The sequence below is a fragment of the Ammodytes marinus genome (genome assembly GCF_949987685.1).
Source record: "Ammodytes marinus genome assembly, chromosome: 21".
NCBI lineage: Eukaryota > Metazoa > Chordata > Actinopteri > Uranoscopiformes > Ammodytidae > Ammodytes > Ammodytes marinus.
This window is the reverse complement of record NC_137225.1, coordinates 10941074-10966781: the sequence shown is the minus strand read 5'-3', so window position 1 is coordinate 10966781 and position 25708 is coordinate 10941074. Positions and strand designations below refer to the sequence as shown.

The 25708-nt window shown below is 40.5% G+C and overlaps 1 protein-coding gene across 3 annotated transcripts in view; it reads left to right on the top strand.

The window, feature by feature from the left end:
• ctnnd2a (catenin (cadherin-associated protein), delta 2a) overlaps positions 1-25708 on the top strand; it is a gene marked incomplete at both ends in the record, with an annotated part of 192969 nt that overhangs the window by 152951 nt on the left and 14310 nt on the right. For all 3 annotated transcript variants that reach the window (XM_080050439.1, XM_080050438.1, XM_080050437.1), the window contains 5 exons: positions 896-1078; positions 4572-4745; positions 6785-6935; positions 19724-19979; positions 21845-21929. In XM_080050439.1, the coding sequence (XP_079906565.1) occupies positions 896-1078; positions 4572-4745; positions 6785-6935; positions 19724-19979; positions 21845-21929 (849 nt within the window). The remainder of the gene's footprint in view (positions 1-895; positions 1079-4571; positions 4746-6784; positions 6936-19723; positions 19980-21844; positions 21930-25708) is intronic.

Here is a 25708-nt window from a genome sequence, read left to right as displayed (position 1 = left end):
GAGTCTTTTTAGTCCCTGAGCCCTGCAGCTGAAAAAAAACAAGTACTGATTGAATGTGAAATAACAGATCGAAATATTAAATGTCAAAGTTAATTGTAAATAAGTGTAACTTCTCTTACATCGTTCCCTAATAGGATGCGAATAGAATTTCAGCCTTGACTGAAGCTCACTGGAGTGAGACATTGTTTTGTTTGTTGCATCTCTTGAGGCTGTTCAATTACGCTCCGTAGTTGCTTTTGCATAAACCGACGGTCAGACAGAGAGGATTGATGATTTGTCTTTGTTCATTTCCACTCTGTTGACTCGATGACTCCCCTTTCTCTGTGTTACTGAACAGACATACGTGCACATGCAGACTTTGTGAAAATACACACTTAAGCATAAACAAACATGAACCACAAGAATTAGTTTGCTCTCGATCCGACTCACCTCACACTCACTCGCGCTCTTTGGGTGGCGGGTTTGCCTCTAAATGGGGGCTGTTTAATGAGGTGTGATACAATGTATTGGGCTTGTCATTTTTCCTCATTTACCTGGGTTTCTTCGAATCTCATTTCAAAGTCAGAGCTAACAAAGTAAATAAAAATACCGATGAGACTATCTTTCTTCTTTCCTCTGTGTGTCTCTCTCTCTGTGTCTCCCCCTGTCTGGCTGGTGGGTGAGGGCGGAAGGCCGTTAGTGTTTACATGTAAGAGTGGGAGATTTTGATTAGCAGGCTATAAGTGTGCCGTTTTTTTTGGAGCAGTATATATCTCATTAAAAGGCATCAAACTCAAATCTCCCCACCACAGCTCCCTCTCTTAATTCATTGTTATCCCTTTTTTATCTCCTCTTCCTCCTCCTCCTCCTCCTCCTTCCTCACTCCATCTCTCCCGTCTGTCTTTATCTCCTGCAGACTGTGGAGAACTGTGTGTGCATCCTGAGGAACCTATCGTACCGCTTGGCTGCCGAGACGTCCCACGGCCAGCAGGGGGGGTTGGAGGAGTTGGACGGCCTGCTCTGTGATGCCAACGGCCGCGACGGAGAGAGCTCTGGCTGCTGGGGCAAGAAGAAGAAGAAAAAGAAGGGAGCAGAACAGGTGAGAACAGAGAGAATAGGAGGTGAATGTGTGCCTCAAATTATTCTGTTTTCAGAAAACTACACATCAAGTATGTTTAGCTGGGCCAATAGAACAGCTGCAGTGCTCCGTGGCATGGGTTCCATAACTTTGTGGTACTCTACTAGAGAAATGAACACCGCTCATCTATAACAAGTTGTTATAACAACAGTCCCAAATCTCCAGTAGGTGTTCAATGGATGATATAAGGTGAACACAAAGGCCATAGTATGTGATTAACATCATTTTAATATTCAAAATATACTATGCAAATATACATGCGGGTGGAAAACAGAAATATTATTGCTATACATTGAGGGATAGAAAGTAAAACAGGCTTGGAGATACTGACTGAACCAAGTAGGATAACACTTTGCCCCTAAATATGAGAGTGAGTGGTAGTAGGGGAGAACGGGGTAAGTAGGCACACTTTTTACTCTAGTGAGAATTGCTCATCACCTAAACATCTTTCAATAGTCATTCCTACATTAAATTGAAGCTTAAGGTGTAGGCTTGAAATGTGTATCCCTCACTTTTTCTATCTTATTTTAATTAAGAAGAAATTAATCATCAAAGACACCCTTACACATTGTGACAACCAACCCCATCAAGGGGTCGGTTGTCACACACTATGGGGTTGTTTGTCACAATGTTATCTTAATGGGAATAATCTTAAAAAGAAGGCAAGAAAGCAGAACAAAATTTAAAAGTTTAATTGCATTGTAAAGTTGACAAATTGGCCTACATAACTTATTGTAGCCTTGGCAGCTGGTCTAGTTTGGGATGCACTGGGTTGTTTTGATTTTGTTGCCCTTTTTTCTTTTGCATGCTAGCTGCCTTTTCCTGCTCTATTCTCTCCTTCTCTGGGGTGTCAGTGAGGATACAGCTTGACAATTTCTTTCGTTATTCGGTTCCTTTTCTGGCTGCAGCCTTTGGATAACATGTGACAACCAACCCCCCCAAAAATGTGACGACCAACCCCAACTTGAATTTCTTGCTAGCATCAAGGCCAACAACCATCTGACAACTAATTAGCTTGCTAACCACATTCTAAACTATAGTTTACCCTTCACACTTTGTATGGGTAACAAGTGTTTTGTTATAAACCCATTGTGTAAAAGCCTAGAAGAAAACAACTTAGGAGCTAAATATTTTCAATTTGACATGAAAAACACAAACAGTCCTCTCACCTCAAATTCAGCTGTCTAATTCCAAGGAAGACTATATAGGTGACCTCTGATCCCAATTCTGGATATTTACATACCAAAATTTCACAGACACCGCCTTCTGGTTCCGAGATTTAACGATTGTGACAACCAACCCGTGTGACATTTTACCCCGTTCTCCCCTACTAAGTGACACAGAGACAGCCCCAGGGAGAGAGTGAGCGAGAGGGGTACGAGCAGGGAGACTGAGCCAAAGAGATAGGCAGGGAAATGATGTAGGGATAAAAACAGGCAAGAGGGAGTGAGAGACGGATAGAGAGACTCAGTGAAGGAGAGAGACACAGGCCGTTAGACTGTAATGTATTCTCCTTAATCATTTATTAGCGGTGCAGACAGCGACGCCAAGGAGCAGAGTGAGAGCCTGAACTGGACCCAAACACTCTTAATATACTACTAGAAGAGACGCACTCACACGCATACACACACAGATGTATGCTATCAGGAGTCTTCTATGTACTCTATATCTGGATGGTGTCAAGATTTTCTGTTGTCAAGGTTTTTTTTTTAAATGAAATTGCAATGTTTTTTAAACTTCTTTTAAAGCTGTCATCTGTAACATCTCCCATTGTTGCCCTAGAACTACAGCAGAGATGTGATGTTCTATCATGTTGAATACAGCAGATAACATTGTTGGTATCCACTTGTCCGACCAGATCACTTTTTTTAAATTTCCTCACAGCAGACAATGCAGAGCTTAAGCTGCAGTTAATGTTGCAGAGTATATTGAAAAATGATATCAAAAAGGACAAGTGCAGAATCCAGCTCTCTTTTTTTATATAAAAAAAGGGTTTGAGGGCTGCGTATGAAATTGTTTTCTCGTACTGAAGCAAATACATTTGAAAATGTTTCATATGCTTAATCTTTAGAGATCATTTTAGGTACACAAATTAACATTGCACATACATATTTAGTATGCAGGAGGTCTCTAGGCAACAGAAAGTACTCTACTGTGAAAGAGTTGATGCTTCTTGTGTGCCTCTACGAACACTTCAAAATACGAGAAGCCTTTGATTTTTTATGATCAGAGAATCTATGTATAGTTAAAACATGCACACACCCTCCGTAGCACCTCTCTCCAGACACACACTAGCCTAGTTTACCTTGAGACAAGGGGAGGAGGGGGAGGCAGTGGAGCGAAACCCAGAAGGTCGATAGGGAGAGGAAAAAGTGAGGACTGGAGAGAAGGATGGAAATGGAATAATAAAATAGGGAGAGAGAGAGAGGGAGGCGAGCTAGAGAGAAATTGAAAAAAGAGGGCGAGAGAAAGAATCAACCGGAGAGAGAAAAGGGGGCCAAGAAATTAATGACAAGCGAGAAAGAACAGAGTGGAAAGAAAGAAACATAAAAGAGGGGGGAGATAGAAAGAGAGTGCTGGGTTCGTGGCTGCGTGGAAAAGGTGTGAGCATGTGTCACTCAATACAAATAGCAAGGTGGACTCCATTGAAGTGGAGGAGAGGAGAAGAGAAGGATAGAGGTACAGGGAAAGAGGTGTGCGGGGCTTGAGGTGTATATCTCAAAGTAACACATTCCATCATAGTCTTACCTTTCACATGTACCTTTTTTTTCCTTTGCCCTTTTCCACCTCTCCCCTCCATCACCGTTCTATTATACGTAACAGGTTGACACAGTGTGATATACTCAGTGTCTACTTCAGATAGTATGTACTGTATGCAGTCCTTCCTTCTGAAATACCACATGCACTTAAGACACATGAGGATATACAGTATAAAACACTCATCCAAAAGTATCTTTCTTTCATGATTATTGCAGGGATGGAATCAGATCAATCATAGAATGAATGGTGTTCTTTTTCTCCTTTGAAGAAGCACCGTTTATGTTTGTTTGTCAGTGTTGACAGAGACTTAAATCTTTAACCCAGAAAACCTAGTGAAATACTGCAACTCAGCCTGATGTTAAAGGTGCTCCGAGGAACTTTCAGTTTTTGTTCATTCTTGCACTCGCCTTTGTACAAATGTACAGTTTTTACTATGCCAGCTTTAGTTCCAGGGTGAGGGACCCATGACAAAGGCATTAAGAAAAACAACATAAAAAAGCATTCTTTGCACTGATGGTCTTGTTTGCTGTTACATGTCATTTATGATCATCAGAGAAAAAAATGTGACTGTTTAAGAAATATGTAAAAGTTCCTCGTAGCACCTTTCAGGAAAATGCAACGTAATTGTGAATGCAAAAATAAATATTTTCATTAACAAGAGTTAACCTTAAAAAATGTGTCTGGTCTTCCATAGTGGGATGGCGTGGGCCCCTTCCCAGACACGGCACAGCCCCCCAAAGGTGTGCAGATGCTGTGGCACCCTACCATCGTCAAGCCTTACCTCACCCTGCTCTCTGAATGCTCCAATCCTGACACGCTGGAGGGAGCAGCCGGGGCCCTGCAGAACCTTGCAGCAGGCAGCTGGAAGGTAAACCACCAGGCTTCAAATGTTTCCCTAACTCTTTAGTTTTTTCACTTGAAGCTTCTTTGTCTCATATAAATATATCGAAGGATAAAACACAGATGAAGCAGTTCATTCAAATTTGTAAGTTGGACTACTATGTTTGGTTGTATGTGCATGCCCGTGTGTGAGTACATACATGTTTGCTTGCTGAGGTATGCTACCTAACTAATGCACACAGACATGTAGCAATGGGCATATCAGAATTAAAATTGGCCTTGTGAAGTAACAAATAGATTTAAATGTTTACAAGGGGTAATATCAACAAGGACACTAAGGCAATGTGGGTTCTTAATACAAACCTTTGGTAGAATGTTCAGGTAAAATTCAAAGGCTGTTGGGGTTTGAGTAAATGCCTCAGGGCAGAAGATAAGACAATCTGTTGGAATGATGCTTTATTTGCTCACTACACCATCCTACTGACTTTGAAATATTTGAGCACAATCCCGTGTGCCTTTGTGTTCTACAGTATGTAATATTGTTCAGTGGCAATGCAATAACTATAATAATGTAAGGCTCCAAGCTCGAACACTCCAGGGAGTAGAGTAGTTCAACAGCAGCTGACTGATAGAAGCAGCCGGGTGGTAATAATGTATGAGTCATGCACTTATATTTGCAGAGTATTGGTGGGAGCAGCTTTGGCCTTGAGGGAGGTGTGTATGAAGGTTAAAAAAATGTGATGGTATAGCCTTGGAGTGACCTTGAAATCATAGAACTTATAAGACATTGTCTGGTGTAAATAGGCTATCTGGAAAGGTTGATAAAATGCATTAGGGTTAGAGGTGATGTGGTGGAAAAGAGCACACTTAAAAGGTTTATGTTGCTTTGGATATACGTGAAAAGCTGAACTGAAGAGGGAGTGACTGACAGGATAGCCCACTGTGGTTGAGCTGAATGTATTTGTGGTCTTGTGTGTATATCTGTTTAGTCTGAGGGAAATTGACAGATACACAGAGCACAAGGGGAAGAGGATGCTATGGAAAGACAAGGGAGAGGGAGGAAATAATGGGGGCAGGTGGCATGTCTCAGGGAAACCCATTTTAAATTTTTGGGCCTCACTGCATGCGTGTATGTATGTACAGTATGTATATGTGCTCTGTTGTGTCTCCTCTAAGCAAACTCCCTGTTCTGACTTTGAGCTGCTAACAGTATCTAAAGAAGCTGTGTTGGCGTGTGCTTCTGGCACTCTATGAATCTAGTGAAGAGATATATCATTTCCAAGAATGAATTATTTTATAATGTTTAACCATAGTTTCCCCCTTTCGATTTCTAGGAACAACTGTCTTTTAAACTTAAATTACAGTGGGAAGGTAAATTATTCAAGTGAGAATTACATTTAGCTTCACACATCACTTGGGTGAAATCTATTATTTGGTCCAGTGTACCACATTCCCAGTCTTGTACATTTGACCCTCAAGGCGAAACCACTTGAGCCATTTCAGGTTGAGTGGTCACTTTAAGTAATACCTTGATAGTTGTTGAAAGAGGAAAGAGTGGTTACCAAGCTCAAAACTATTCCCTCTGGTTGATATCATTCTACCTCTTACACTATGTCTTACTTGTGAGTCTGTGTAACGCCTCAGCTGCTCTCATGCTGTGCCCCTGAACACAACATCTCCCACCGGACCTCGCCCATTGGGCTCTGTGTGTCCTTTTTACCTTTTTTTTTACTGCAACAAATGTCTTTGTGTGAAGAAAGAAAGAAAGAAAGAAAGAAAGAAAGAAAGAAAGAAAGAAAGAAAGAAAGAAAGAAAGAAAGAAAGAAAGAAAGAAAATAGCAACTATAAGACAGTGGAAGGAATGCATGATTTGAAAAAATTAAAAAAAAAATTACATATTTTTTTACTAGTATTCTATGCATTGTGTTGGTTTGTATTGAGTTTTGCTTCAGTTCCATTTTCAAATCCTAAGTGTTGGACCTCAACTGTAAATACACCTCTCCCCCACTGTGTCCAGATTGGTTTTTGCTGTTTTAACTGTCTTCCCGTCTGCTTTCTCCCTGTCAGTGGTCGGTGTACATTCGGGCTGCTGTGCGTAAGGAGAAGGGCCTCCCCATACTGGTGGAGCTACTGAGGATAGACAATGACAAGGTGGTGTGCGCCGTGGCCACTGCTCTCAGAAATATGGCGCTGGACATCAGGAACAAGGAGCTAATCGGTAAGTATTGATTGAAAAACCTTCCTGAGAGAGAGTGTGAAGAGCGACTTGACGCCCATATCCAATCTTTAATTGTATTCTCTCAAAGCCATACTGCTGTTGTCTGCTGCTGACACATTGCTCTCATTTAGAGGATGCAAGTCAAGAGCTTGTGTTTAAGTGATGTTACACAATTGTGAGTAACCTTTGGCCAGTTGCACAAGTTATTCAACAGTAATGTCAGCCCGTGGTCACCTCTCCTATTTAGCAGTAGCATTGTACAGTATAATGGCTCAACTGGCTTGTTTCACCATGCTGGCCAGGTGGAGAACTTCACAGCTGCTGTGTGATTGTGACCCATTAACACATGTTACTGATTATATACTGGTAATTGGTAAGAACAAACTAGGATCAAACTAAATAATGAGCTGAAAGTTGAAGTGAGGCTTTAAATGTGCTCTACAGCATGGCATACATTACTACACCCGGAGAAGTGTTGCAGTTGTCAAGACAATTTGAATGTAGCTCTATTTCTCTATTTTAAGCATTGTCATTTCACATAATAATTCAATGAACTCAGGACAGTGTGAGAAAATAATGGTTATTAAGAAAGACAGTGCAGAGGTTGAGTAAACAGATTAAACCCGTTGTAAATATGTGTTTTACGAGAGAAAGAGGGAGAGTGGTGCATTCATGTACAAGAAGAGATCAAATCATAGGCTTGCAGTGGGCACTTGTTAACCTGCCACACTAAGTCACTCTTAGATTGTTTGTCTGTGTGTGATAATGATTGGATGTTTGTGTGTGTGTACAGCATGTAGGCCTACAGTGTGACATCATCCCCACTCTATCTTTGGAATCTCTGATTACCTGGTGCTTCCTGGTGGGCTCAGCGGTTTCTATAGCAACCGTGCAACCCTCCCTCTCAGGCAAGCCCCCCCTGGGTTTTACCAGAGTGTTGTAAGAACGACTCTGAAATGCTGTCGACAAAAGCTCAGCGGGGCCCGTACTGTAATGGTCTGTCTGACGCCTAGCAGCAGATTACAGGATAATTGAAGCCTTCGCACAAAGATGCTTATGAGTCCAATTTGAACGTTGTTTTGTGTTGTTTTTTTTAATTCTTCACTGCACCCTCAGATGTATCAGCGAGACAATTGAATATAGTGTTAGCTGATGTAGAAATGCTTGGCTACACAATTATCCCCACCCCACTCCTTTTTTGTGGCACTTACGTTTCAGTTGTCCAATCATTGCAGTGATCAGACAGAGTCTAAAAACAACAAAACCCTTATATGACATACCACCATAGTTAAGCTCTGGAAATGTGTGTTTGATGAAGGCAATTTAAAAACTTTGTTGCCATAAAAATGTGGGCAAATCTTAACAACTTTACTAAATAATGCCGTACAATTTAAGAAATATGGAAGCAGACATCATATAAATGTAATTGTTCCATATCAACTAAAACAGAATTGTTTCTGCTGTGTACTACTGTTTACTCTGCCCTCAACAAAAGTATAATTAAAGCATAATTTAGTATTATTGTTTTTAATTAAATGTGTGTTCAGCTACCTTTTTATTACGTCTGATTGAGCCGTATTATCTTAGATTGCCAAGATTAAGGTTTCATTTGAATAATATAAAAGTAAAACAAAACAGTCAACCTACTCACACAATTGAATCAATTATAGTGTCTGACCTTTTACAATGAGGGCTGCTGCCTGTGTTCTGGAAATCATTAAAATGCTCTCTAATTGATTAGCATTTTTGAAGATAATTGGTCCATTTTTACTTTCAATCGTTTATGGCCATTAGCCTCTGAAGCAGAGCAGAATAAAGAGGAGAGTTGTTGAAAGGTCGACACCGTGTGTTTCATGTGAGAGAACGGCATAACACACGTGCTGATTTAATTATGTAATTACTTTAGAATTCACAGGGAAAAATCAATTCAAATTTGTTTGGCACTTTGATTTGAATGTACGCCTGACTCGTTCAGACGCAGGATAACATGATTTAAGTCCTGCATGTCATTAGCTCTCCCAGTGTTATTTATTTTACTTCAGAGACAGACAATAAGACAAAGATGGAATAACTTGGAAAAAAGATACAGTACACCTGAGCAAGAGTTACAGACACCCTGAGAATGTTTCTTATAGTTTTGATGGTCATGTTAGTTTATATTATAAATACAAGTAAACTGTCTTTTGTAGCTAATTATATTTTCCTGGGACACAGGCAGTACACTGTTCAATTAGGTTTCATCCTTTAGGTTAAAGCTATTTGAGCATTAAGTGAGAGAAAGAATCCTAAACTGGCCAGTCATTATTTAAGATAGTCAGACACATAATGTATTAGTACCAGTGGAATTAATCAGTGCTGATTCTGCAGCTCACAAATCAACTTCTGTTCCGAACTATTGAGATATAGCCAATTGGCAAACCGGACAGACAGGGACAGTTGCAGATAGTGACACACATTGACACAGAAAGACAGAGAGTCTCGGAGATGTAGAGAGAAAATAGAGAGTGGAGGAGAAAAGTGAGAGGGATCAGTCTGGGTTGAGTCTTTGCTTTTGGCAAAGGTGCGAGCTTGATGCATGTCGACAGAAAAAAGGCAGAGGCCAGGGCCAGGCACTCCTAAGAGACAAGCTCCATTTGGCTCATGTTGGCGCATGCTTTATACACCACACTGACTTAAACCTCTGAGTCAAACATCTCTCTTATAACACCAATTCTCTTCTCCAAAAGAAGTGACCTGAAGCGACACATGGCTTTCAAAGAGCAGTTTGTTGGTGTCTTGTCAGATGAAAGTTCCACCTGATTATCATATCATTGTGCATGGCTAATCTAGAGAAACAGAAGCACAGAGCAAATCTTCATCTCTTAAAAACTCATGCGCTAGCGTGTCATAAGCTGTTAGTGCCGGTAGGTTTGGCCGCATCACCGTGGGGGGGGGGGGGGGGGGGGAATGGTAGTTTGCATGAGAGCTCAGCAGAGTGAGCGGAGATGAGAATCATTTTTCGCACACAATAACCTCCGAGTGTCAAATCCTCTGGAAAGCACTTTATGATTGGATGGCGGCAAGACAAGCGAGAAGGGCGCAAGGCTTGAGAGGGATAGAGAAAACAGGGACCAAGAGAGGGAGCAAGTCAAACTGTAAAATCAGATACATAGGAGAAGCAGAAGAGAGAGAGAGCAGTGGCAGCTATATAAAAAGAACCTAGCCGGCATATGTATGCTTTTATTTCTAATCCCTCTGTAATGTGATTTTGCGGCATATTGGTGTCGTTGAAAATCATTCTTCTCATCTGTCAATGTTTTTGTCTCCCTCCTGATTTCACCTCCTTCATAGTTTTTGATTTGCATAATGTACTGTAAGCCTGTCTAGCAATAAATGAGTTCCATTCACTGCTACACTGTATGTCAGCGCAATTCTTCCCTGTTTACTTACAGATGGTAATTTGACACACATGAATTGGAAACAGCACGTGAATGCCAAAAGACACCGTATTTTTTTTTTAAATGCAGCTCCCATTTAATAATTATAAACACATGCTGCGCTGGTAACCACACTGACACCAAAGTTAGTGTGAAGAGGTTATTAATGCAAGAATATTTACTAATGTAAAACATTTAAGGAATTAATTTAAGGTATTATGTTACAAAAGGACTGGCTTTGACTGTGTGATCTAATTGAGTCTATGGATCCTGCAATAAAGGTTTATGTTGAATTCCTAGCATATATCACATATTATATGTGATGTATTCTAATAAAAAGTTGGATGTGAAACTTTTTTGAGTGACAATTCAGGCGAGTTAAGTGGAGTATTGAGTTTTAAGCATTATTTAATCGTCATAATATTCAGCTTGTGAATTCTAGATGTGCTTTCTGCTCGCCTATACCTCCAACATTAAGCAAAGCTCTCCACGGTTGACTTAAAAGGGGCTCAAGACCACTTTCATGTGGATCAGAGTGCGCTTGTTTTGGTGCCCAAGCTTACTCAAAATGCTTTCTTGTGTCAAGCTGCAAAGCCCCTCAGTTATGTTCAAATAACATCAACTAAAAAACCCTTTGGAATAGTGATAACACACAATTTTTTATGATTACTTACTGGTTGCAGGAGGCACCACATTTTTTTTTTTTACCACAGTAACAAAGTCAGTATTGATGGTCGCAAAGCAAAATGTTAAAACCTCAAATGAAATATGATCAACTAGTAGTGCATAAAATATGTGACAATGATGAAATGTACTGGTCACACAAATACACCAGTACACCTACAGTATTATACCTTCCCTACATGTTCTCCTTTCTTCTCTTCTCTCTCCCCCTTTAACCACTTCCTCTCCTGTTCCCTCCTTTCCTTCTCTTGTCACACCACACTCTCTCTTATTGGCTTAAGCCATCTGATTCTGCCTCCCCCCTCCAATCAATGTATCCCACACCTCCTCTTTCTGTTTTTTTTCTTTTTCGTGTGGTTTCAGACATGAGCTCATAGCCTCACCCTCCCTCTCTTTCTCTCTCTTTTTGTCTATCTCTCTCTTTGTGTCTCCCAATGATGACATCAGTCCTGGGGATTGTTACTGTGGAAACCGAAGTGGTGTGCCACAGTTTTGTCACTAATTGCATGATCTCTCGGTTAGAGGTCAGGCACTGTTATATACAAGATGCAAATAAGGTGTCAAATTCTCCAGTTTTAAAGCCTTGGATCTTTTTTTATCATTTAATTCTCAGACATGCTGTAAATGCATACACACACTCACACTGTAGCACATTGAAAGGTTGCACTTAGAAGGGGGCAACACATTAGAATACATGCTTATCCCACTTTTTGGATTCCTGGGCACACCTAATATGTTTAGACAGTGTCCATTTTGTTTTGTTTTTCTTTCCGACACCAACTTTTCTATATTTCGCTGTCCCTTCACTGTAGTAAGCATGGACAACTTTGGAAGGCCAGCAGGCCGAAAGACAGAGTCTCCGTGCCTCACTCTAAGTTGACGCACACATTGCTGTCCCTGTTGTAGCGGTTCTTTATGACATTTCTACGTTTGCCTTTGGGATGAATCTCTTGTGTGTGTGTGTGTGTGTGTGTGTGTGTGTGTGTGTGTGTGTGTGTGTGTGTGTGTGTGTGTGTGTGTGTGTGTGTGTGTGTGTGTGTGTGTGTGTGTGTGTGTGTGTGTGTGTGTGTGTGTGTGTGTGTGTGTGTGTGCTGGTCTGGCATGTCTTTTATCGGCACATTTTGTTCTGGCATTCTCAGTCCTCTGCTCCACTGTGCAAGACTGGAAGCATGACAGACAGAGAAAAAGAAACAGAGAACAATAAAGAGAAATGGAGAGGGAAATAAATGGCAGTCGTGCGGTGGTGGTGAGATGTTTTTTGGTCTTACGGCTGTCCCTCCAGGATCTAACTCAGGTTTAGGTGATCTTAGAAGGGGCATAGATACTATTTAATTATTCTTTTTACTTCGATAGGAATTAGAATTTAAGTAATTGCCACATCCAAAAAATTATTTAGTTCACAAAAAGATGTATCCCCTTGTGAGGATTCCTCAGATGTATGCCTAATTACAGTGTGTGTGTTTGTGTTTGTGTGTGTGTGTGTGTGTGTGTGTGTGTGTGTGTGTGTGTGTGTGTGTGCATCCATCGGAGCAGGCATCATCTACATATCAGTAGACTGACTTTAATGAAGCCATAGGTTACTCACAGGGGAAAAACATCCAACGGCTTTCCTCTCTCTCTCTCTCTCTCTCTCTCTCTCTCTTGCTCTCGCTCTCTCTCTCTCTCTCTCTCTCTCTCTCTCTCTCTCTCTGTCTTCCCCCTTCCTCTGCAGTTTACACTGTAAACCTGTCCCCCACAGACATCAAAGAGAGACACATAGGACGAGATATAACTGCTGTGAAAAGCACCAAACACAAGCAGACAGAATATTATGGGGGGAAACGACGCCATGCCGTTTTCCAATTTATCTCCATTTCTGACCTCTTTAAACCTGCTGTGGTTCATCTGTACGTACATTCCCCTGCAATTACATTTTATTTATTCATTCATATATTTTGTATTCAAGAGCAACAAGGAATAGACCTCATATTGCAGTAGCAAGTCAGACTGTCTTTGGAGGTCACTCACATCTATTTTGGCTTGATTGGATGCGAGGAAGTTAATAAATGTTGACTGCAGGGTGTGTGTGTGTGTGTGTGTGTGTGTGTGTACGTGTGTACGTCTGTGTGTATGTGTGTATGCGCACAGTATGTGATTTATATTTCCACGTCTTTGTGGCTGCTTTCCAAATGAGCCCATAATTAAGAATTAATTAGAATGCTGTAATTTTTTCTAATGATTTGGATTATAGCAAGGGAAAAATAAGTCAAACTGTAGTAAATAAAATCCCCCCGCCTCCTCCCTGAACAACATCAGTGATGTTGAATAGTATCTCCAGGGTTTGTGTGTGGGTGTAATACTGATGTATAGTCTCATACTCACTTTGAGCTCTCAGAGGCTGACATCCAAGGACCACGGCCACATCACTTTAATTGTATTCATAAAAGGAATATTCCCCCAGAACATAAACCGACACACTGTTGCTTTGAATCTGGCGCCCCCTGTCAATGCTGTGATGTACTACTGTTTAAATAAGAAACTCCCTTAAATAGCACAAAGGAACGGAAGCACCAGTTTTGTCACTGAATATTTTAACATCAGCTATTGCACCTCATAATCAAACCACATTTCAAATATAGCGGATGTCAAATCAACACTTGGTGTAACAGCATTTTAAATGCTGTGTGCAAAATGTAAAGGGATAAAACGTGAATCAGTATTTCTTCAAACATGATCATTTGAAAGAGAATGGTAACTTTCCATTTATAAATCATATTCTTCAAGTATATACATAAGTATTCCTGCAATTTGTCTAAAAGTGTTAAAATAGATCCTTTTAGACGGCAGGTATCACTTTTCTCTGTGTTGTTTCTCAAAAACATATTTCACAGCTGCGTGCTAGTCTGTTATTATGGTGTCAAACTGTCATTGTATCAGGGCTTTGTAATTCAGGCTAGAACATAGTCACAGAAAATAGCTTTAAAAAACAGCTTTAGAGACATAACATAGCCATATGCTTTTCCATGCAAAAGCCCACCTCAGGGACCCCGACCGATCCCCCATAACTGTGTATTAACAGTTCCTTTATGCTCAGACAGTGGGAAGCCACAACCAATCAAGCCGTTTTCATCTTTCCCCACATCTCCCTGAGACAATTACCCCCAATTTTACTTCAATAACACTCTCCCTTCTCCATCAGTAAACAATCAAATCGCTCTATTGTTGAGGGGTAATTGGATCTCTTTAAATCAAATCAGCCATTATGGCCCTGATGAAGCACGCCCCTGCTCAGTGGGAGTTAGGGGCCACGCGAGGGTATGCGGCACAGGAATATATTTCCAGCACTGCGTTCTCCCAGGTGAAGGCTGCTTTATTGGAGTGGTGTAATACAGGTTTATTAGACTGTGCCGTGATCAGCACAGGGCTTGTTCCTCTCCTTGAAGACATGCTCAAGGTGTAGCTCTCATTTCAGTGACAGAAAGAAGGTGAGGGGAGATGGCACTCATGTAGAACAAAGCATGTAGAGGGGCTGTCTGTTTCACAGTGGGACTTTAATGTAGACAGACAGAGTGTTGCTACCCACTGTAATTCATACATTTTAATTTGCTAAGCTTTTTTAATTCTTCCCTTGCTGTATGACTACCTATGATGATAAGTCTTACACAAAGGTCCTGGCTTTGTACACTTTGATGATTGGCTTCTTTGTAAGTACTACACATTGCTGATTGACTTATTTCACTATGTTTTTTTAAACAGCGGTACTAATGCCCAAGCATTCATACGAGTAATCTTAATTTATCAACTAAATTCCTAAAAAAAGTAAGTGGACCTGAGAGATAAATTGTATATTTGTATTAATTAAAACCAGGGTTTTGATCAAAAAGAAAGTCAGTCATCAGAGTAATGATCGCATCAAAAGATTTTTCTCTTTAAGTGTGTTGAATTTTGCATTGACGTTGGGAAAGTGCAGAAACTTAAATTAACTTAAATTAATCTATAATACATCAATACGCCTCTTGCAGGCTCTTGCGAACATAGTGTGTGGATGTAGGAAAGAAAAGAAGACAGATTTGATTTGATTTGATTTAAGTGGAGGCTGAGCACAACTTTGCTTCAGTTTAGTTCAATATTTGCTATTTATTTCTGTATATATTAATATATTATTAATATCATTATAATAGTAATATTAAAAATATTTGTTCTGCGAGCTGATAAAAACACACAATAAAAAACCCAAGAGCCGAAAAATAGCATTGGGAAGTTGAGATCAAAAAAATCTCACACCATAGCTAACAACTTAGAGGAAGTATCCCAAAAACAAAACAAGCAAAGCAAAAGGTGAAGTAAACATGCAGAAAAGCACTTAATGAGTAGGTTCAGGTGAGATGCGCGTCGGGGTGCATGTGTGTGCTGTCAAGGTGAGGCATTGTGTACGGCTTTCAGTCATGTTTCTTATAGCACTCAGTTATTATCAGGAGAAAATGTCCTCCTCTAACAAGGTGTGTTATTAAAAGGGTTGGGAATAACAAGAGCCTCCGTGTGTTTGTTTCTTCAGCTATGAAGGCGTTCCAGGTTGCATTCATCTCAGAATAACCCTATGTTTATGTAGGATAAAGGTTTTCTGTTCTTAAGTAATTCTTCCTCTTACCCTTCTCCCTCTCTCCTTTCTCACAAACATGCGTGACTATAACTCTCCCTGCATTCCAATACCCATACTTTCTGCTATTTACGGTAGTATGGTAGAAAAAAGATTTAGGATGTCCCAATTCTTGTAGTCAGATTTAGAATCCTTAAAAAATACCCGGATGTCTACTACATCCTGCCAGAATTTGTGTTGAAATCAACATGCTTTTTGGGCGATTCTGACCCACAATCCAGTGCACAGCGGAAGTGAAGTCACATCGACGGAGCCTCCATATGAAAACAACCAGGGATGCGATTCATGCGACGGATATAAAAGCAAGAGGAAAGAACAAGGCACAATGTTATGATGAAATAAATAAGCAAAAGTATGTCCCAATTGTAAACCTACTGCAGGCTAACCAGATTGTTCTCAATGATCAGATGTAGTATGTAGAATAGTAAAACGAAAGAGTATGCGATTTGGAACGCGGCCTACATTTCCCATTACTACTCTTTCAACCTCTCTTCCTCTCTCTCCTTCCATATTACCTTCTCCATTGCGCCCCATCGGATAGGGACTGACAGGGATATGCATGCACACAGGATTGGCAGTTTGTCATGGCATGTGTCTGTACGTTGTCTGTCTGTTTCTCCTTTTGTTATTACTGGATCCCTACAGTCAGTCAGCTGATAAATTAGCCACTCACTCAATCAGTCAGTCAGTCAGTCAATCAATAAATTGTCAAGTCATTCACGCAGTAAATGATCTGGCAGTCAGTCAGTAAATTAGTCATGCACTCAGCCAATAAATAATTCACTCAGTCACTCGCTAAGAAATGAGTTAGATCATTACATCGCCAAAGAAAGTAAATGAATCAGTCTGTTATCAGCCAGTAAATCAGTCAGAGAATGAGTGTGTCTGATTCAAGTCAGTCAAATAATAGGCATTCCTCTTAGGACGCGGTCTAACTTTTTCTCCACACAGGACAAAAAAACAATGGCCGCTTAACCTCTGCCCAGCCTGCCAGTCTGAGATAACACTTTGCCAATTAACTCACAAACTCTATCCTTATAGAGTTTGCGTGAGTGTGTGTGTGTGTGTGTGTGGGGGGGGGGGGGGTTAGGGGGGGTTGAGTGTGTGTGGTGTGTGTGTGTGTGTGTGTGTGTGTGTGTGTGTGTGTGTGTGTGTGTGTGTGTGTGTGTGTGTGTGTGTGTGTATGTGTGGGTGTGTGTGTCTCGATTTATGATTGTGACTGCGTATGTGGGTTGGCGCCTCCATGCGAGTCATCATGATTGTGCCCTTTGCAAATTCAAGGGGGTTCATACTTAAAACCGTGCATTAATCCTCTGTGTGCGCGTGTGTGTCCCCTACTTATGAAGGTCATCTGATGTTCCCGCTCTGTGTATTACTTTGCTGTTCTCAGCCCTTCCCAGATCAGTAGACTTATTAGAGGTAATATGAGTGAGGGATTTACCACCAGTCTGTAAGGGCTCCTTTGATATCACAGTGATAGATGGACCAGGGAAAACAGCACAGCGTTATGAAGAAGTGAGGAGTTTAGGATAAATAAAGAGTGAATAAAGAAAGGAAGCCACAGTAAGAGGAAATGTACAGCTCAAATCTGGTTTTAAATGCATTCTACGATTGAGAGAACAGATCTGTTACCCCACAACGATTCTTTGTGCTCTTACATCAAGGCTTCATCAGTGGCATTATTCCTCTGATGCCGAGTGGCAGGTAGATCGGTAGTGCTTAGTGGTGCAAGGGATCACTGGTTACCCGTGGTCCATATGGATAAACCCTCACGGTTCGGGACGCACGTGACCCTCCGGTTAGGTGAATATGCGAGAGAGAGAAAAAAGAAGCCGGCTGTGTGTTCACGTGATCGGCGATTGTGTTGTAGTTAGTGGCGATCGCGGCGCAGAATCTAGAACTACTGTAGGCTACTGACGAAAATCACACAACAATTTGTGTTTAGTGACAATATTTATTAATTTAGGCTACATGTGGCTGCTCCACCTTAAGTCAGCCCATCCAGGTCAGGATAGTTTAGTTTCAGTTTTGTTTTCATCTCAGTTTCTAACAGCTGTTTGGACCCGCTGATCGGCTGGCAATGGGTCAGTCTAAAGCCAGTGCTGATCACTCAAAACAAAATGATAAAATAAAGCTATCTCTTCCTCCCTCTATCTGTCTGCATATCTTTCTCTCTCCACTGCACACTCAGTCACTACTATCCGTCCTTTAATGAAGCAGGATTATAACCTGATTTAGCACTTTATTTTGTTATTGAATATTTTAAGATTCTATTTCAAATAGCCTTTGTGGACACAGGCTACTTTGTAATTCACTGTGGATTTTTGAAAAATAAAACGCAAAGGTAATTGAAAGCAAAGTCATATTTGTCTTTTTATCTTTGCCTTTTGTATTGTTGAAGATCTGAAAATGATCCGAACCGTGACTCACAAACCGTTACACGGTCCGAACCGTGAGTTTTGTGATCCGTTGCACCCATAGTAGTGCTGTACTGTTGCTGTGAAAATTAGTTGGTAGGATTTATTTTTAATTTTTTTCAAAATTCTCTGTGAAATACAAAAGTATTTGGCATTTAATGCAAACATTTTGGCCTCAGGGAGGAGGATATGGTCCACTGACTTGAAGATGATAGTGTATTTAACACTTCCAGTAGCACTTCCCTGTTTTGATAACACACTGTTTTGAACGGCATGTTCTTTCACAACTATGCCACAGACATGGTATACTGATTTATTCTTGTGGAAATGCTCAGTTGATTGACCTTTGGTTTGCATTAGGGTAAGAGGGCTCACCACCCTTGTGAATCCGTTGAATGGATTTTATTAAAAATGAACCACATTTAAGCGAGGGTTCATTATTCTGCATCCAGATCGATTCTTTACCTGGATCTTGACCTGTTGGTTTTGGTCTGGGGAGCTCCAGATGATTCAAGTGTAATTGACAGGTTTCATGACGGTCATGTGGCATTCCTTACCGCTTGACTGCTGCTCATGTTTGATGGATCCCCCACACAGCAGCTCAGTCAGTCTCAGTCCAATCACCTCTTTCCCCTCATCTCTCCATTTCCTCTCTCCCATCCTCCATTCTCCCACTCAGCCCCTGCTTGGTCTGATCTCTTTATTGGCCCCTCTCCTTTGTCATCTTCATATCCAGTGATATCTCTCTCTCTCTCTCGCTCTCTCTCTCTCTCTCTTGGGAGCCTTCACTGAGCATGTTCAGAGTAGTTTGGTTAGGGATTAGTGTAAAATAAATAAAAACGTCAAATAAAGTTTATATACAAAAATGTTTGGCCTCTAAATATATGGTAACAAAATACTTTCATGTAAACTAGAATGTAAACCTTGTTTAACCAGCATGAAAGAGACCCACTGTTTTGTGGAGCTTAGATTACATGTGGGTCGTTTTGTCCCTCATTCGCTTGTTGAAATCCATGCTCCCAGCCATTTGCCTTAACCCCCCCTTCCCTCCCTTTACTCTTGGTGTTACTACTTCCATCTGATTGTGGGTTTCCTATCATGACAGTTCTCCTGTACTTCTTAATTGCTCCATCCCTCTGTGGCTTCGATCTCTTCAGCAACCAATTCTTTGAATGTCAATTTTTTTTTTTTTACATTTTCATCATACGCCAGCCATTTTATGCCAAAATGCCACGTCTGCTAGTACTCTGCCCTTTTATTGGATTCTCAGCAAGTTTGTATTAGTGTGTGTGCCCACTGCCGTTTGCCTTCTGAAACTAAAGCTTGATGGAGTTATACAAATGTTTTTTTAGCAGTCTTTAGTATATATAACCACGCTCAACATACATTCTTCTTTTATATTTATCCTATCACATGGGTATATCATGAAATAATATAGAAAATATAAACCCTCACCAGCAAATCGGAAAAGTCAGTCCAAGTCTGTCCCTCCAATTGTTCACAAAAATCCATCTAATATAACAGCAATTTTTTTAGAGACAACCTTTCGGGATTGTCTCTCTACCGGAAGATGTGCAGATAATGGAATTTGACCAGTATTTTTTTTTGTACACATTTTCTCCATACACACTCCAGGAAAATATGCCATGAGAGATCTGATCTATCGGTTACCAGGCGGTAGCAGCAGCAGCAGCAGCAACAACAACGCTACCAGCAGTGGGAGCTCTGTGACCTCAGGCTCTCCTAGTAAGGCCATGTCAGATGACACGGTAACCGCCATCTGCTGTGCACTGCATGAAGTAATCACCAAAAACATGGAGAACGCCAAAGCCCTCCGTGATGCTGGGGGCATAGAGAAACTCATCGGAATCGCCCGCAGCAAAGGAGACAAGTGAGTAGTATAAAAGTTTTAGGCCCACAACAAATTATTTCAGTATACGTAAAAACCCCTGATTGGTTAAATAGCTTTAAAGTTAGAAAAATTATTTTTGAGGACTTTAGACACCAGGGTTGTATGTGTTGGAAATGGATAAATTCTACATATGTTGTACATCATTGTAGAGACATTTCTGCGAAGGACAGCATGACATACTGCATTTGGTATTTTTTTGGGTTTTCAAGTACGACCTATAGGCAGGTTTAGAAAGAGTTACACACTATTACACACTTGGCTGTTGAAATAATTATGTATGTCACATTGTCGTTAAGGGACTGTGTTATCGCGGACCCCAAAATAACTGCGTGTTAAAGAAAATGTAAAGAAAAAATATTAATAATATGTTATTCATGTCAAATCATTTTGAATTTTAATCAGTCTCTTTATGCAGGTCAGTTTCAGTTTGTACGATAGATTTGGTGCCAAAGTGTTCTTTTAACATACATTTTCTTCCATAGCTGGGAGGAACTGCTGAAGTGATTCTGTATAATAACTTTCACAACATGAGGATTGGTTTCTGACAGAAATAAGACAGTAGGGAGAGGATTCAAATATACCCTTGGTTTACTTAAATATCCTCGGAATAAACAGGGTACAAAGTTAGCACGCTCTCTACTGACTGTCTGATGAATGCATTGGTTTACCTAAGCTCAAAGTCAGCCAGCCCCTGCAGTAGCATACATCTGAAAGATCTTCAAAAGCAAGGGAAAAAAAGCTAAACAAATTGTCATTATTCTGTTGTGCCATACATATCAAGGCATTATTCAGCTCACACGAAACAGTCAGTGACCATGCATCCGCCATCTTGAACTGTGTTTGCCAAACGACAGCTGAAGAACAAGGAAGATGCAGCAAGGATACAACTCCTCTCGTGGGAGGAAAGGCAGGTTGTGCTGCCTGGCTGCTATGGTAACCAGTGGGTCATTACCAGACAAAGGTCACATGGACGTTTATTGTTAGGGAGACAGACCCAGTCTATTTAGGAATCTGCGCTCAAGGCCACCATTACAGAAAGAGATGGGGGTATTTGTATTTTGTATTTTATTGGGATCTCCATTAGCTGAGGCCATAGCCAAAGCTATTCTTCCTGGAGTCCACACAACACCTTTGCATCTATACACTGCAGTGCATAATTACATTAAATAATGATCACCATGACAAAACAGTGATAACGGAAATGGTAACAAAAGTAATAAAAATAACTCTACAACAGTCAAAATTAAATAAAATAAAAATAATACAAAATTAACAAAACACAGGACCTAAAGCTGGAAGAAAGCTGCACATTTGCACTTTGCTTTAAGTGCAAATGTCTCAGTGATTGTAGTTAGCCACTAATAGCCCACAGTCCCTCACATCATCATTTTTCTCAGTAAAGGTACACTGAAGATAAATGCTCTATACCAGCAGTGCCATGATGCTACATTCAAATAATTACTCACTTTCAGATTGGGAAATGGCCACTTACAGTACTACCATAGAAAGCCACTATTTACCAACAGTAGGAGCTGAGGGGCAGGGCTTTCTGAGCCGACTCCAACGAGAGTCATTTTTCAGCTAAGTGGTACAGATGTGACCATTACAATGGCAAAGAAGCTCATTTTAAACTCATCTAGAAACTCTCAGTTTCTTGTGCAAAGGAAATCCTTCTCTGCCAAACAGAGCAATGACCCTCTTACTCTTAAAGCCGTCACAGGTGCCAGTGGCCTGCACACAGCTTGTGAAGCCAGTAAAGACAGGAGGCCAGAATAACATAGCAATAGTATTCAAAATAATGGGGTCCAGGAGGGATAACACTCTTTCTGTCTCTCTCTCGGTAGACACTCAGCCAAGGTGGTAAAGGCAGCCTCTCAGGTCCTCAGCAGTATGTGGCAGTACAGAGACTTGCGCTCCCTCTACAAGAAGGTAAGATGTAGTACTTACTATCTACTCATTCATTTATGTGTTCTACTTACCAAATACACATAGACATAGATTACTAATACTAAATACTCATTATTTATTTTGGAATGAACTGATTTGACACGGCTAACCTTCAACCAAGAGTTTACATGCTAATGTTACTTTACATAACTCTGAAATATTATTATTAAGACAGTGCAACCAACTTGTCTTTACAGTGTAAGATATCTTGCTTGAAGCATAATGTTGTCATACAATTGAGATCCATTTATTCATTAGTGCTTTGCAAATCTCCTCTGATAAGGGACTCAGATATAGAGAACTTGTTGCGCAATGGGAATACATTGTGAATGAGTTCAAACAATGTGTTGTCTGGATACATCTGTACTGTGAATGAGCAAGTAAAGCAACGAGCGTTGGGGGAGAAGAAAAAACGAGCTCTGCGTCAAATTGGCTTGGCAGAAGCACTCATGTTAATTGTATTAGCTTTTTGACAGCGCATCTTTACAATTAAAGTAATTACTGTGTGTGGCAAATTGGCCCTGACTCTCTGAGGATTAAGTATGTTAAAATGACGGTTTCTTCACCTACACTGAAGCAGTTGTTGAGGATGATTCTCTGCTCAAACTGTTCAGTGAAGCAATTAAAACCACCATTGAAACACAATTTAAGTGATCTTTGATTCACATTTGAATGGTAAGCTTCCCTTTTTTTAATAGACAGCTTAAGATTTTGGTCCAATTCCAAACATTGCAGATGCCTGCGACAATGAGCTACCATTGTCAGTCAGCAGTTTTAGTTTTAAGTGTTGTATACGTTAGCAGTCCGACCTCCTGTCTTTGCTCAGGTTGACACTGTTTGTGTTGACTCAACCTTGGTGCTATCTTATTCATTCAGCAAATATTGGTTTGGATACTGGCCCCTTTACTTTGTGTGGTTCATGACACTGCGTAGGTGTGCCTTCATAAATGCCTAGAGTGTATGTGTGTGTTTGTGTAACCATGTGCTTGTGTATGCATTCGGGCGTACCCTTAGAGGTCCTTTAGTTTTGTATGGCTTTAGTTTGTGTGTCCCCCACACAAACTAAAGCCATACGCACGCACGCACGCACACACGCATACACGCACACACACACACACACACACCCACACACACACACACACATACTCACACACAACCTAACATAGTTATTTAACCCATCATGTTGAATGTTGATTCATCCTTATGTTTTTACTGCTGATGGCTGCCAGGAAGCTTTATTACACTAGCTAACTTGCAGCTCATGAATAATGACACAACCAAAAAAGTAAAGTAAGAAAGAAATGTTGTATAAGGTCTGTAGAAATAATGACTAAAGTGTCTAACTCAGACACTCTTTTATTTCTCTCTTTCTCTTTCAACCACACACACACAAACTTAAATGCACTTTCTCAACCTCCAGCTCTTTTGTTTCATTTTCAAATACCCACACTCTGCCACCAAGGTTGTCAGCCATTCAGCAGTGACACATAAAGAAGTATAATCAACAAGTTTGAGTGATATAGTTAGAAGTATTCAGTAACACGTTCCAGAAAGGTGTCCTTGGCTTTTCTCATATCTGTGTGGGAGAGACAAAAGAACAATGAAGCTGATGACGTATTTGAGCTGTATGCTTTTGTGAACAATTCTATAACCACCTCAGTCATCATTAGTTTGAGTTGACTACTTTCTGAATCCCAAGAATGTCGAATTGGTATAGTGCCCCTCTAATTAATTCTGTTTTGGGGGCAATATGTATCATTCAGTATTGTCAGATATACGCAAACTATTTCACAATACTACTGCAAAACTTGTTATACTTCAACAAGTCATTTAATCTTTTGACATTTCCTCAGACAGTAAAATGTCAGCTGTTCCACATTGTTTCATGTTACCCGAACTTCACTTTTCAAAAGGTGTCGTCAAACCTAAAAAAAATCCTGAAACAGGCGAGAGCTGATGTCCTTTAAATCAATGAAATGTGAACAAAGGAAAATCCGTTAAGGTGTGTTCACCCAAAATGACATTTTGTTCCACCCGTTAGTGAGACAACCCTAAAGCATTTGACTCAGAAAGTATCTAACTGAGTGACTTCCATGCATGGTGATTTTAGAGTGGGCTCACTGTCCAATCCAAGACTTTTGACAGTTGGGGCAGTCACTTCAGGAAAGGCCGCCCCCATTGCATCAACGTGTCCAGTCTCGATTTGTCATCCTCTCAGTCCAAATATTTCACAGAAGCGTATCCTCATGTGGCCCTTTGGAGCCTCATCTGCTTCACACTTATCTAATCATTGCCACTGGATAGCATTACACTTGACTGGATGGCATAACACTCCAGTAATCAGACATAATCAGACATTGGCTTACCACAGCATTCTGGCCTAACAAAGTTTTTATTTTTTTTATTCATTTTTTTAACCAACCCATCTTTGCCTCAAGGGCCCGTTGCTTTGTCAGACTGTGATTTAACATCCCACATTTTAGAGGAATGAAGCAACGTGCATAAGATTGATGGCCACACTTTTTGTAACAACAAAATTAGTTTTGCGTTTGTCTCTTTTGATCCAATATGATTTAAACAGGAGTAGGGAAAGAAGGAGAAATAACCAAAGACAAAATCTTTTCACTCCACAAGAGAAATAAAAGTCATCTTTCATCCTTAAATGGAAACAAGATATCATCTGCAGTCTGTCCCGTTGTAATATCCCCAGTTTTAGCCTAACTTTACTTCAGCATAATCTGTGAACGATTGAGATATTGTGATGCAGTCAAAATGATGCTGTTATCCAGGACATTTTTCATTAAATGCAGCACAAACAATTTAAATGATCTTACTTCCACATTTCTGACGATCTTTCGGGCACTTCTGTTGGTTAAACTGCTGGATTATGCTTTAAACATTCCATTGAAATCCTGATGGATGCCATACCTTACTATTTATTTACTTCATTTATCACCCAAGTCCAGAGCTGGGAATTAGTGACTTAACCACCAGTATTAGGTCATGGAAGTTAGGTGCAGCAAAAAAATCCCGTTAGCCTCCAATCCAAACATGATTCAGCATACAGTTTAGACAGAGTCTGGTGTCTCCGCAAAATGTTTGTGAGCAAAAGCAGATGAGAAGAAGGAGGTTGCAGCAGAAGAGGAGAAAGAAAGATAGTGTGGAAATAAAATGAGGTGAATTCTCGACATTTTCACATCTCAAAAATAAGTATGTTTGAGTTGTTTGTGTGTGTGTGTGTGTGTGTGTGTGTGTGTGTGTGTGTGTGTGTGTGTGTGTGTCTGTGTATGCAGTTTTGAAAAGAGGAGAAAAGTGTTCAATAATGAGTCAGTTTGAGGTATGTTGGCAAAGCGTTGGATGCTTTGAAGTCTTGAAGTAATGAGAGCATTTTTGAAACACTTTCCAACTGAGTAGACGTTATGGTCGTCGATGCACGTGCGGGTTTGTTTTTCTGTGCGAGTGTGTGTGTGTATCTTTGAAAATGTGTATTTTTTGTCAAACTGTAGTAAGATGAGTTAATCACTTCCTACAGCAGTGCCAGGGGAAGCAGTGAGAGAGATGTAGAAAGAGAAAGAGAACTGCCACAGATAGGGGGGCTGGGTCTGCCCAGCAGTTTTTGAATGTGCTAAAATGAAAACAAGTTGATGGCCCATAAATAAACAGTAGTTCTGTATGAAAATAGCATCTGAGATGACTTGAAGAATCAGTGGTGTAGCAGTCATTAATACACCAAAGCCACAATCTGATTGTAGCAACACTAT